The following is a 12,472-nucleotide window of genomic DNA, read 5'->3' as shown; positions in this document are numbered from 1 at the left end:
GTGCTTCCAGCTTTGTGGCAACAGTTTGGGGAAGGCCTTTCCTGTTTCAGCATTTGTATTTATTATGGATCCCCATAAGCTGCTGCAAAGGCAGCAGCAACTTTTCCTGGGGTCTGGCAAAATGAAGGCAGTTATACAATTTTAAAAACATTACAATACTTTCATTACATAATTCACAACACACTGTGTGCCCTCAGGCCCATACTCCACTACCACATATATACAACACAAAATCCATGTGTACTTGTGTTTATAGTGTGTATGTTATCATGTGTTTGTATGCCTATGTTTGTGTTCCTTCAGCCACATTTCAGTCCCCAGCATGACAATCAGTGCCCGACCTCACTAATGCTCTTGTGACTGAATGGAAGCAAGTCCCTGCAGCAATGTTCCAACATCTAGTGGAAAGCCTTCCCAGAAGAGTGGAGGCTGTTATAGCAGCAAAGGGGGGACCAATTCCATATTAATGCCCATTAATTTGGAATGAGATGTTTGACAAGCAGGTGTCCATATACTTTTTACCTTATAGTGTCTCTTGAATTCCAAAAATAGTATAAAAAATGGAAGTTGTCAAGGGCAGCAATGACTCATACAGGAGTTAAAATATCAGACATACAGAATGTTGACCTTTTTTAATTTAATCTCAGACCTGACAATGTAGAGCAGCAGTGTAAAGTTAAAGTATGTTTACTTATACAACTTTTAAGTACTACTGAAGTATTTTTTTTCTGTACTTTACTATTTATATTTTTGACAACTTTTACTTCACTACATTCCTAAAGAAAGTGATGTACATTTTACTCCATACATTTTCCCTGAAACCCAACAGTACACGTTACATTTTGAGTGCTTAGCAGGACAGGAAAAGGGTCCAATTCACTCTCTTTATCAAGAGAACACCCCTGGTCATCTCTACTGTCTATGATCTGGCGGACTCACTAAACACACATGGTCAATTTATAAATTATGTCTGGAGTGTGCCCCTGGCTGTCCGTAAATGAAAAAAAATGGTGCTGTCTGTATGGCTTAATATAAGGAATTTGAAATCATTTTTACTTTTGATACTTACGTATATTTAAAACCAATACTTTTAAACCTTTACTCAAGTAATATTTCACTGGGTGAAATTCACTTTTGCTTAAGTCACTTTCGATTACGGTGTCTTTACTCAAGTATGACAATTGGATACTTTTTCCACCTCTGATGTCAAGTGACCACTATAAAGAATATGGACTCGATTCTTGCTGAGTTTCAGGAAGAGGGTGGCTTTTGGAGGACGCTCTTTATCATCTGCTCATTTGAGTCTTTAAGTGTGAAGGTGACTTTAAGCTGGCCTGGATCCCACTTGTTAATGAAGAAAGGGTCTGCTGTGTCCTTCGAACTGTCCTCTTTACTTGTGTCCTCTATTTTCCTGCCACTCGCACACCCTGCGTCCTTATGGGAGTCATTTGACACCATACTCTTGAAGAAAGTCTCTTTTACTGGGTGACTTGTAGGTAGTGAGCTATACCTCTTACCCCCACCCAGCTGGCCCCACTCCCCCTGCAGACACAGGCCCTCTAGCTGAAGCTGCAGGGTGTCTGGGGAGCAGCTACGGACCTCCAGGCAGTAATCTGATGTTGCAGTCTCTAGGTGTTCATCATCCATGTGACCTCCAAACGTTCCTGATGTGTGGGCAGATCTATAGGAGGGAAACAATGATATCATGTTTGAGGGAAAGTGAATATTACCAGTTAGCTAATCCTGCGAGCCAAACAAACTGTGACAGAGTTGTCAAGGAAATGTCAGTGCTTGCCTTTGCCTGTCTTGACGTCTTCTCTGTGGCTCCTCAAGCATCACCTCATAGAAGCGCCTGAACACAGGAGCCGTGTTGTCACCCTGGTGGTATTTCTCTTGCACATTCTTCATAGGGTCTTTGGAGGAAATGTGATTTATCATCGCATAACAAAAGGTTAAACAGTCTTGAACAACTAAATGTTTTATCAATGGTTACAGTAGAAAGTCTGAAGAATGCTCAGTTTTAAATGAATGAAAGAACGAACAATGTGATTTTACCTGAAGTTATGCCAGTACACTGGAATATACTTGGTCTCTGTGGGCCAACAGGTTTCAAAGGCTTCAAACCACCATTCCTCACATGGATTGATTTCCTGTACTGCTTAAGATCAATGCTCTTTAGGCTGGTATCAGCTCTGAGCTGACTCCGGCTGTCCTGCAGTGTGTCGGTCTTAAAATCATGTAGGTGTTGGGTCCTAGCAGTGTTTACCCGTGAGACATTGACACTCTGAAGGAAGAGACACATCATTGATGTTATCTTTCCTCTTTCCCCTCAATACTCATGAAAGAGTTTGTGTTAGCAAGAGTCAACTCACCTGTGATACTGCGCTTGGTATTCTAAAAGGCTTGGACATTTGGGAATTCCTGATCCTCAGTGGCGGCTTTGGGCCGGGGCAAGACTGTGCTGAAGTGCCGTCAAAAATAGGCCTAGCACCCCCAAGAAAGAAATTAATCATGTTTTCATTTCAATATATATAATGAGTCTAAATTTTTCTGTCTCTCAAAATCCTGTTCTCACAAACGAGCTCTGACTGCTCAGGGTCCAGCCTACATAACACCGTGCCTCCTCATTGGCTCTGACAGAATGTCTTGAATTTGAGTGGTTGAAAAATCCAACTGACTGATATGTCTTTGAACTATGTCAAATTTGCCTGTAGCTATCCCCTGATCCAGAGTCAGATCTTTTAAATCACTAGCTAAATTAGTTTAAATCAGGATGTGTGTGTATCTGACCATTGATCTGTTTTACGACCCGATTCCTATTGTTTCAAAATTGTTGCACTTGACTTTTTGCAAAGTTGTAAATATTAGCTAGTAGCTAAAGATTTGCAGATAGCTGTGTTGTTTCCTATAGCTATAACAGTAGGCTACTAGCTGTAAAATATTGAACCCAAGCTAATTGGCATTGGAGTAATGGAGGGCTGTTGTTTGGGAGTTAACCGTTGGTTTCTTGCAAACCCTAACATGATTTTCAATGACATGTTGAGTACATATGTATATTCAAAGATATTTGGTGATCGAGGTCGACATCGTTCTCCCTCACCTCACGGACGTGACCGCGTGTGTGCATGTAATCCACCCCTATGCAGTGAACAAGCTACCCCATAGCTACCCCAGTGAAAAGATCCTGCCGCCACCACTGCTGATCCTGTTGATGTCCCATTCAGACAGCTCTCTTTGACTCCACTTGTCCACATTGACTGTCCCCGACCTGTTACAATGGGATACTAAGAACTCATCATAAAGAACCCTGAACTCATCGGAAAGAACCGACATCACACATCTCCATGTAACTGTGTTACAACTGGAAAGGTGATTGTAACAGTTCCAGTTACAATCTCACACTACGTCATGTGTCTGGCCAGTCTTGCATAGGCCTTCTCAAATGTACATCTCTAGCATTATTATCTTTTCATCTGGTGTGATTAATGTTAGTCTAATAGAATTTACAGTTTTGCTAGCCTACCGTGGATCAATGGAAAGCATTGATGTGTTCTCATGTTTTGAGGATGACTTGAAGCATGCTGACCTGCTTCTGATAGTATATCTTATCTGCATAACAAAATAATATCAGAGGAAGAGACATGGCTATAGTTTTAAAACAGTTGAATGTCAGATGATTTGCAAATTAGTGCCTCTGGCATCATGATTCCCCTACCTGTTTTCTTCTCACTTGATTTGGAGTCTGTCTTGCTGTGTTGTGTCTGGCTACTGACCTGGGCTGTAGCAGTGCTTTACCAATGCATTGCACAAAATCCAGGGGCGTTCCAGAGCTTTTTTCTGGTGCCAGTGGAGTGGTTTGTTTGAGTTTCCACAAACTGGACATTTTTATCTGTCAAAACATTGAATGTGAGAAAAATGACAAATGTGTCTTTATAGCAGGTAGGCTACATGATTATACAGAATGAACAAACTTTGTCTTTTTTTATTGTCTCAAATCTTAATAATATGATCATTATTGCTGCATTCTTGTGAATTCTTTGTCTAATTACCATAGCGACACCTATTCATTTAAAGTTCCTTGGTATTGCTATGGTAACTGGACAAAGTAAAGAATTTGGAATTCACAATGTAGAAATACTGATTCTATTCTTAGATTTCAAGACAGACTCAAAATAGAATACAACAAATCTAAATGATTGGACTTATAGGAAAGACAAAGTTAGAATAATTGTTAAAAAAAATGTATTAGATAAATGTTTAACTGTTTGTTTATTTAAATCCATTACTCAAGAACTGTTCCAAGTTGTACACAATGACAACTGCCAATGCTACAGTAAGATTTTAAGCATGTACTGTAAGCATTCGGTGAAGTGGTTTCACATCCTGGCTATAATAAAGTTGGGGGTTTTGACTCTTATAACCACACAGGAAGAATAATTTGATCTAGCCCATATTTGTGCTTCAACACGTGGTTATGAGAAAGACCAATTCTGCTTCTGCCTGTATATATTACATATCATGGTTGTGTGCGACTACAGCAGACCAAATCCTCACATAGAAGTCAGGGGAAGTTCGAACTAGCTTGTCATTCAGGTCTTGTCCCACTGATGGACTGCAAGCGCGAGCTTAAGTAAGTAGCCTACTCAAAAGTAGATGTTATAACCTTTCATCAGGATCACAAGCTTCTCCATAATGCAGTATTTTCCTTTAAATGTGTCATTGTGTATAGATATTTTAACCTGCAACTAATTGGATTCTGATAAACTTTTCACAATTGTGTTCAGTTACACTTCCCTCTTGTTTTTTTGGACAGTGAGGCTAAAATGTGGAATCCAAAATGCTGGAGTATAGAGCCAAATGTAAACACTTTATTTTTTAAATATTTTCTTTAAATATGGAGGGGAGTGTATGTAAGCTTGAAGTTGCTTTAAATCATATATTGTGCATATATTGATTGAATGTTATTTTAAAATGTGGTTATACTTTAAATCAGAGAGTTCAATTTGTTTTGTTAGAATTAAAAGCTATTTTGTGACATGTGATGTCCCTGCGATAGTTGACTTGGGGTGAGATCTGTTCTCACTTCAAGTTTTACATCCTTTTAATGTGTTTTCAGTTCTACTGTCTGACTACACTGAACACCACCTTATAAGAATTAACAAGGATGCAACACACAATGTCTGCATAATTTATTTGACAAAATGTAACATTTCACAGTTTCTTTGTGGTCTGACTAGTAATCCATTCCAATTTGCTCTATTTCTTCTTAAGGTGAATGTTAATAGCCGGCATACCCCATACATCCCATCCTAAAATGAACAGCACAGTGATGAACAGCACAGTGTCTCCTTCCGTGTTGCCTCTGGACAACAGAAGTCTCTCTGAGTCCTGTACAGTGGAACCCCAACACGTGTCCATCACTGTTTTCCTCCTCCTGGTTGTCCTGGTTGGTTTCTTCCTCAACAGTTTCAGTCTGTGGGTCTTCTGCTGCCGTATACCACAGTGGAGCTCTGGTACTGTCCTGCAGTTTCATTTGGCTGTCAGTGACACTATTATCACACCAGTTGCACCATTAATGGCAACATACTTTGTTATGGGTAGCCACTGGCCCTTTGGAGCTTTTCTGTGCAAGCTGAAGATTGCCTTGCTGAGCATTCACTTCTATGGCAGTATCCTGTTCCTAACACTCATCAGCATTCATCGATACGTGGTAGTTGTCCAGTTTAAAAGGGGCTCCTGTATGAAACGAAAGGCGTTTGTTCAGAATCTGTGTGCTGGAGTCTGGCTGGTTTTGCTGGCTAAGGGAATTGCCTGTTTCTTCTTATTAAACACAAGCCCAATGGGAAACCGCACACAATGTCTCAGCATTCATCAGGAAAAATACATTGACGTCTACTTCGCCATCAACTTCGTTATGCTCATCCCTGGGTTCCTGCTGCCTCTCTCAGTGGCAGTGACCTGCTATGTTCAGCTAGCAAGATCAATGTCTTGTATCAATATCAACATGTCCAAGGGCCGTGATATAAAGGCCAAGTCACGAAAAATGGTGGCCATGTGTCTGGTGATATTTGCACTGTGCTTCACTCCTCTGAACGTGATACGAACTGTGGCTGTCATATTAAAGAAGTACTTTCCAGAACAATGCAGTCTTCTCCTGCAGGTGGAGACTGCATACTATATCTCCTGGATTTTGGCTGGAGCAAACTGCTGCCTGGACCCATTGCTTTATTGTTTTGGATCACACAACTTTGTCAAGGCTATTCATAGGTCTCTCAGAAAATTTGATGTCAAGTTTAAAGAAGACCCGGCCACAAATGACCAGATCATCTATGATACTGCTATTGATTCTCCCTCCATTGACTTAGAAGACATCCACACCCAGCATTCGAACACGTCTTGAATAAGGAAACTCATAGTAGTATAATCACATTGGCTTATTGTTTATTGTGTTTGCTCAGTGTCTTTTTTTCTTTTTTACATAAATAGTATCTAACATTGACATGGGACCTGTGAAGGAAGAATGTACAGGTAAGTGCCAAAATAAAGGAAACACTTGAGTAAACGAGGGATACAAAGTATATTGAAAGCAGGTGCTTCCACACAGATGTGGTTGTTGAGTTAATTAGGTAATTAACATCTCATCATGCTTAGCGTCATGTATAGAAATGCCCAGTTGCCTATGATTTTGGCTACAATGGCTAGTCAGTCAGTCAGTCACCCACCAGATCTCAACCCAATTGAACACTTATGGGAGATTCTGGAGCAGAGCCTGAGACAGATTTTTCCACCACCATCAAACAAACACCAAATTATGGAATTTCTCGTTGAAGAATAGTGTCGCATCCTTTCAATAGAGTTCCAGACCTTTAGAATATATGACAAGGCACATTGAAGTTATTCTGTTGGCCCGTGGTGGCCCAACGCCCTATTAAAACACTTTATGTTCGTGTTTCCTTTATTTTGAAAGTTACCCGAGGGTGATCATAAATGTATTCTTTTATTGATGTGTTATAATATAATTAGATACTGTCATATGGCATACTGTAATTGTAAAGCAAAACATGCTCTGTTTTAAACAAATTCAATTGTATATTGTATGCATTTTAAAAGGAAGATCTTTTCCACAGTCTTCATTTGTAATAAGTCCATTTTAGTCAGTTATACTGTATGGTTTTGTCACTTTTTTTTATGGTTTGATGATTGCATTGCTGATGACGAAAAAATATTGTCATTACTTTCCCCGCATCATGCAGGAAGTCACTAGAGGTGTTGTGAGAAGAGGTGCTCACACTGTCCCATTCTGAGAGCAGCAAGTGTGACTGGTGTAATGCTTTACAAAGCTTGGTAAGGTCTCTCTTATGGGTTTATAATAGCAGGTTGTCTCTGACAAAGGCAGATGGTAGAGAGATTTAATTTTACCTTTATTTTACTAGGCAAGTCAGTTAAGAACAAATTCTTATTTTCAATGACGGCCTAGGAACAGTGGGTAAACTGCCTGTTCAGGGGCAGAATGACAGATTTGTACCTTGTCAGCTCGGGGATTCGAATTTGCAACCTTTCGGTTACTAGTCCAACGCTCTAACCACTAGGCTACCCTGCCGCCCAAGATGCACATATTTGTTTACTGTTAACAATATACAGTTATAAATTGAGAATTGCAGTCTTGATCTTAATATCATGGTTCATAAATATTTAGTTGTAGGCTACCTTTACTCACATTTCAGATGTTTTTGTTTAAATCCAGATCTGTACCTGGGTTTGTGAACTGGATATTCTTAGACAATCTTACCATTGCGAGATATAATTGTTGAGAGGCAGTGCAAGAAAATGTGGCAACACAGGAAAAGTTCAATGCAATAGCATCCTTTGACATCAGTCTATGAAGTGTTGCAAGATACAATAAAATGGTTTAAATGCATGAAAATGAGAAACAACATTTTGATATATTTTTGGGGTAATAATTTTCCCATCCTAAATATTACTCTTCATAAATGTTTCCTTCAAAGGTGTTTTAAGAATATCTACTTCCACTCTACATCGATTTCTTCTCAAGATGACCAGCACAGAGTCTCCCTCCATGTCGCTCCAGTCCCTGACCACTATCTCAGCAAACATAAATGCCGACATAACCACCATCCCAGCCAACAGCAGTAACACTGAGCTCTGTACAGTGGAATCCCAACATGGTTCCATCCCTGTGATCCTAATCCTGGTCTTTGTGGTTGGCTTCCTCCTCAACAGCTTCAGTCTGTGGGTCTTCTGCCTCCGTATACCACATTGGAGCTCTGGTACCACCCTGCAGTTCAACTTGGCCCTGAGTGATGCCCTTGGCACCCCTGCAACTCCCCTGATGGCTGTATACTTAACCAACGGCAGCAACTGGACATTTGGACCATTACTGTGTGTATTCAAGATTGTCCTTCTAAGTGCACACTTCTTCGGCAGCATCCTGTTCCTCATGCTCATCAGCATTCATCGTTATGTGGTGGTTGTCAAATTCAACAAAAGCTCCCGTATGAAACAAAATGGGTTTGTAAGGAAGTTATGTGGTGGAGTTTGGTTGCTGCTTCTAGTAGAAGCTCTTGTCCTAACTTTCTTTCTTCCACCCAGTAAGGAGGGAGATAAAACCCAATGTCTGACCATCCATCAGCATGATCTGACAGATGTGTACTTTGTCATTAACTTCTTCTTATTCATCTTAGGATTCCTTCTGCCTTTCTCAGTGGCTGCAGAAAGCTATCGTCGCCTGGCAAACTCAGTGTCTCAACTCAATATCAACTCAGCAAGGGGCCTTGCCGTTAAGATCAAATCACAGAGGATGATAGGTATCTGCTTAGTGATATTTGGGCTCTGCTTTCTACCACTCAATTTAGTGCGGACAATAGGGGTAGTGGTAAACAAATACAGTGAAGCTTGTACGATGCTTCGACATTTGGATACGGCATATTATGTGTCATTCATCCTGGCAGGTGTCAATAGTTGCCTGGATCCTCTGCTGTATTGTTTTGGGTCCCAGACGTTTAGAAAGGCATTTCAGGGTGGATCCTTCAGTGTGGGTCGGATGAACACTCAAAGAAGTACAACAGAGCTTTGAGTGAGTCGGAGACAGAGAGATGATCAATTACACTGCAATATTATTGAATATATCACGTTCTATGTACAGTATGCTGCTTTCTCTGTTTCATATTCATGTCTCATTGATAATTATCTGGATTGGGGTCCTATTGGGTCAACTTTTTAACGGTTAAACTAAATTATTTTTTATTTTCCTTGTGTATGAATTGTTATCATATTTTGTAATGTAATTATTGTTTCTTTGACCTTTTGCTTTTATTTGAGAAAATAATAATGTATGAGGTCAATACCTGTTCAAAATCCGGATTAAAAGAAAATGTACCTCTATTTGTCTATAGTTCTCATTTCACAAGCTCACTAAGGTGGGAGTGTTGACTATCCATACAGTAGGCATATCAGACACCCTAATTTGTCTCAGTCCTGTAACCAAAAACAATGTTTTACTTAGTTAATTTCAATTTGATGAATGAAAATTACATGGAATTCAAATGGATTTACCCCAATCAATTTCTGACAGCACCCCCCAAATGGATTTGAATGAAACCATCCATGAAAACCATGAAAAACAGCCCAGACCATTATTCCTCCTCCACCTAACTTTACAGTTGGCACTATGCATTGGGACAGGTAGCGTTCTGCTGACATCTGCCAAACCCAGATTCATCTGTTGGACTGCCAGATGGAGAAGTGATTCATCACTCCAGAGAACGCATTTCCACTGCTCCATGCTTGGCATTGCGCATGGCGATCTTAGGCTTGTGTGTGGCTGCTTGGCCATGGAAACCCATTTCATGAAGCTCCTGACAAACAGTTATTGTGCTGACATTGCTTCCAGAGGCAGTTTGGAACTTGGTAGTGAGTGTTTCAAACTAGGACAGAGGTTTTATGTACCCTACACACTTCAGCGGTCCTGTTCTGTGAGCTTCTGTGGCCTACCACTTCGCGGCTGAGCCGTTGTTGCTCCTAGACGTTTCCACTTTACAATAACAGCATTTACAGATGACTAAGGCAGCTCTAGCAAGGCAGACGTTTGACAAACGAACTTGTTGGAAAGGTGGCATCATTTAATGTTCCACTTTGAAAGTCACTGAGCTCTTCAGAAAGGCCATTCTACTGCCAATGTTTGTCTATGGAGATTGCATGGCTGTGTGCTCGATTTTATACACTTGTCAGCAACAGGTGTGGCTGAAATGGTCGAATCCACTCATTTGAAGTGGTGTCCTCATACTTTTGTATATGTAGTGTATTTGACCATTGTAGAACTGCTCAGAAAGTTACTTTTTGGACTTGAATGCCAAAACATTCAAGAGATAAAAGTGCTCAAAGTTGACCCTTTTTGCAAACTCCACAGTGCCTTGAGACATCAATGTCTTCATCACTGGAAAAGATAAACAGTTGAGATTGATATCATTTAAAAGCTTACAAACACGGTTGTCAAACTATCTTATTTCTTTCTTCTTAAATGTTTAATAAAATGTTTCATTTTCACAAGGGGTACGCGCAATGCTGTCGGGTGTACCCCAAATAAAATGTGATTCACATTGTTTTTAATTAAAAAATGCATTATTCACATTTTCAAAAAGTCAATTTATATTTTCCAATGGGGCCATATATTTAGGTGAGGTTTTTCTCTCGCCTGAGTAGCCTCGTTTCCCTGCCAAAAATAAAATTAAACCATCTAGTGTTCAGCGAAATAACAACATAATGTCAAATACAGGTAGCCTAATCAAATAATTCACATCCAATCACATTAACCGTTACTCTCTTGCAGGAATTCCACTAACGGTCCATATGTAGCCAAACGTAGCTGCTGCTCATGTTGGTATCTGTACTGATGGCACAAAAGCCATGACAGGGAGACATTGTGGAGTGGTAACACGTGTGCAAGCAGTTTCTCCCGACGCCACTTGGGTACACTGCAGAATCCACCGAGAGCCTCTTGCTGCCAAGGGAATGTCTGACAGCTTGAAAGACGTTTTGGACATTACAGTGAAAATGGTTAACTTTGTTAAAACAAGGCCCCTGAACTCTTGTGTATTTTCTGCATTATGCAATGATATGGGCAGTGACTATGTAACACTTTTACAACATATAGAAGTGCGCTGGTTATCAAGGGGCAAAGTATTGACACATTTTTTTAAATTGAGAGACGACTTAAAGTTTTCTTTACTGATCATAATTTTCACTTGTCTGACCGCTTGCATAATGATGAGCTTCTCACACGACTGGCCTATCTGGGTGATGTTTTTTCTTACCTGAATGATCTGAATCTAGGATTACAGAGACTCTCCTCAACTATATTCAATGAGCGGGACAAAATTGAGGCTATGATTAAGAAGTTGGAGCTCTTCTCTGTCTGCATTAACAAGGACAACACACAGGTCTTTCCATCATTGTATGTTTTTTGTGTGTAAATAAACTCAAGCTTACGGAAAATGTCAAATGTTATATAGCGAAACACCTGAGTGAGTTGGTACTTTCCCGAAACGGATGACAAAACAACTGGATTCAATATCCATTTCATGCCTGGCCTCCAGTCCACTTACCGATATTTGAACAAGAGAGCCTCATCGAAATTGCAACAAGCTGTTCTGTGAAAATTGAATTTAATCAGAAGCCACTGCCAGATTTCTGGTTTGGGCTGCGCTCAGAGCATCCTGCCTTGGCGATTCACGCTGTTAAGACACTGATGCCCTTTGCAACCACTTACCTATGTGAGAGTGGATTCTTGGCAAATGATTGAAGACTGAGACTCTCTCCAATACCAGCATTGCATAGTTATGGTGCATCCTTTCAAGCACACCCTTCTCATTAACCTGTGGTGAGTTATTCACAATTTTCGATTAACAAATAAGGTTTTATATGTAAGTTGGTTAAATAAAGAGCAAAATTTGTGATTATTATTATAATATTATTATTTGTGCCCTGGTCCTATAAGAGCTCTTTGTCACTTCCCACGAGCCGGGTAGTGAGAAAAACTCACACTCATTCTCATGTTTAATAAATGTATTGTATAGTGTGTGTGTGGCAGGCTTACAATGATGACAAAAAACAACATTTGAGAGTGTGCTGATCCTGGTGCTAGAGGTGGTACGCAGCTGGAGGTTGAATGTTTGAAGAGGTAAGGGACTATAAACATTTTGGGAACCACTGGTGTACCAGATCAATTGCAGTGGTATGAAGGGATAGGTCCATTCTATGAATTATATTTCTATGATTAAATGGACGCCCACCTTGTAATCAAGAGCATGTGTCTCAACCAATGGGGCACATAAAAATTTAAAAACCTCCGATTATGTAAAATAGCGTCTAAACGAAACATATGCGAATATTTCAAGTTTACACGTTTATAAATAATTGACGTAAAAGGTAAAAAATGACAATGTTTATTAATAAA

General features: G+C 40.0%; 3 protein-coding genes across 6 annotated transcripts; 2 read left to right on the top strand and 1 right to left on the bottom strand.

Moving 5' to 3' along the window:
• Positions 1-617: 617 nt before the first annotated feature.
• LOC115111443 (uncharacterized) lies at positions 618-7,938 on the bottom strand. The gene is made up of 8 exons (XM_029637486.2): positions 7,718-7,938; positions 3,716-3,889; positions 3,524-3,609; positions 3,170-3,268; positions 2,373-2,484; positions 2,056-2,284; positions 1,796-1,913; positions 618-1,681 (listed from the first exon to the last, which is right to left on the bottom strand). The coding sequence occupies exons 2-8, from the start codon at positions 3,881-3,883 to the stop codon at positions 1,252-1,254; spliced, it is 1,242 nt and encodes a 413-aa protein (XP_029493346.2). The 5' UTR covers positions 3,884-3,889; positions 7,718-7,938; the 3' UTR covers positions 618-1,251.
• LOC115111444 (P2Y purinoceptor 2-like) lies at positions 4,519-8,791 on the top strand. 4 transcript variants are annotated; one of them, XM_029637489.2, is made up of 4 exons: positions 4,519-4,630; positions 5,272-6,528; positions 7,254-7,344; positions 8,242-8,329. In XM_029637489.2, exon 2 carries the CDS (start codon positions 5,276-5,278, stop codon positions 6,398-6,400), a length of 1,125 nt encoding a protein of 374 aa, XP_029493349.2. In that variant the 5' UTR covers positions 4,519-4,630; positions 5,272-5,275; the 3' UTR covers positions 6,401-6,528; positions 7,254-7,344; positions 8,242-8,329. The 4 variants fall into 4 exon arrangements, with proteins under 4 accessions (XP_029493349.2, XP_029493348.2, XP_029493347.2 ...); XM_029637488.2 differs by lacking the exon at positions 8,242-8,329 and adding an exon at positions 8,703-8,791 and having other exon boundaries at positions 5,272-7,344; XM_029637487.2 differs by having other exon boundaries at positions 5,272-7,344.
• LOC115111446 (P2Y purinoceptor 2-like) lies at positions 8,025-9,402 on the top strand. The gene has a single exon (XM_029637490.2). It carries the CDS (start codon positions 8,054-8,056, stop codon positions 9,092-9,094), a length of 1,041 nt encoding a protein of 346 aa, XP_029493350.1. The 5' UTR covers positions 8,025-8,053; the 3' UTR covers positions 9,095-9,402.
• The last annotated feature ends 3,070 nt before the right edge of the window (positions 9,403-12,472 follow it).

This window comes from Oncorhynchus nerka, linkage group LG27, assembly GCF_034236695.1.
Source record: "Oncorhynchus nerka isolate Pitt River linkage group LG27, Oner_Uvic_2.0, whole genome shotgun sequence".
Lineage (NCBI taxonomy): Eukaryota > Metazoa > Chordata > Actinopteri > Salmoniformes > Salmonidae > Oncorhynchus > Oncorhynchus nerka.
The sequence above is the reverse complement of the archived record's forward strand: the minus strand, read 5'-3'. Positions and strand labels throughout refer to the sequence as shown.

What these genes read in the sequence shown, in the direction of transcription:
- LOC115111443 (XM_029637486.2), bottom strand. Translation starts at nt 3,883, where the DNA reads ATGTCCAGTTTGTGGAAACTCAAACAAACCACTCCACTGGCACCAGAA. An exon ending in ATCAAGTGAGAAGAAAACAG is followed by an intron (nt 3,610 to 3,715) that starts GTAGGGGAATCA and finishes TTTGTTATGCAG; the next exon opens with ATAAGATATACTATCAGAAG. An exon ending in AGACGTCAAGACAGGCAAAG is followed by an intron (nt 1,682 to 1,795) that starts GCAAGCACTGAC and finishes TCCCTCCTATAG; the next exon opens with ATCTGCCCACACATCAGGAA.
- LOC115111444 (XM_029637488.2), top strand. Translation starts at nt 5,276, where the DNA reads ATGTTAATAGCCGGCATACCCCATACATCCCATCCTAAAATGAACAGC.
- LOC115111446 (XM_029637490.2), top strand. Translation starts at nt 8,054, where the DNA reads ATGACCAGCACAGAGTCTCCCTCCATGTCGCTCCAGTCCCTGACCACT.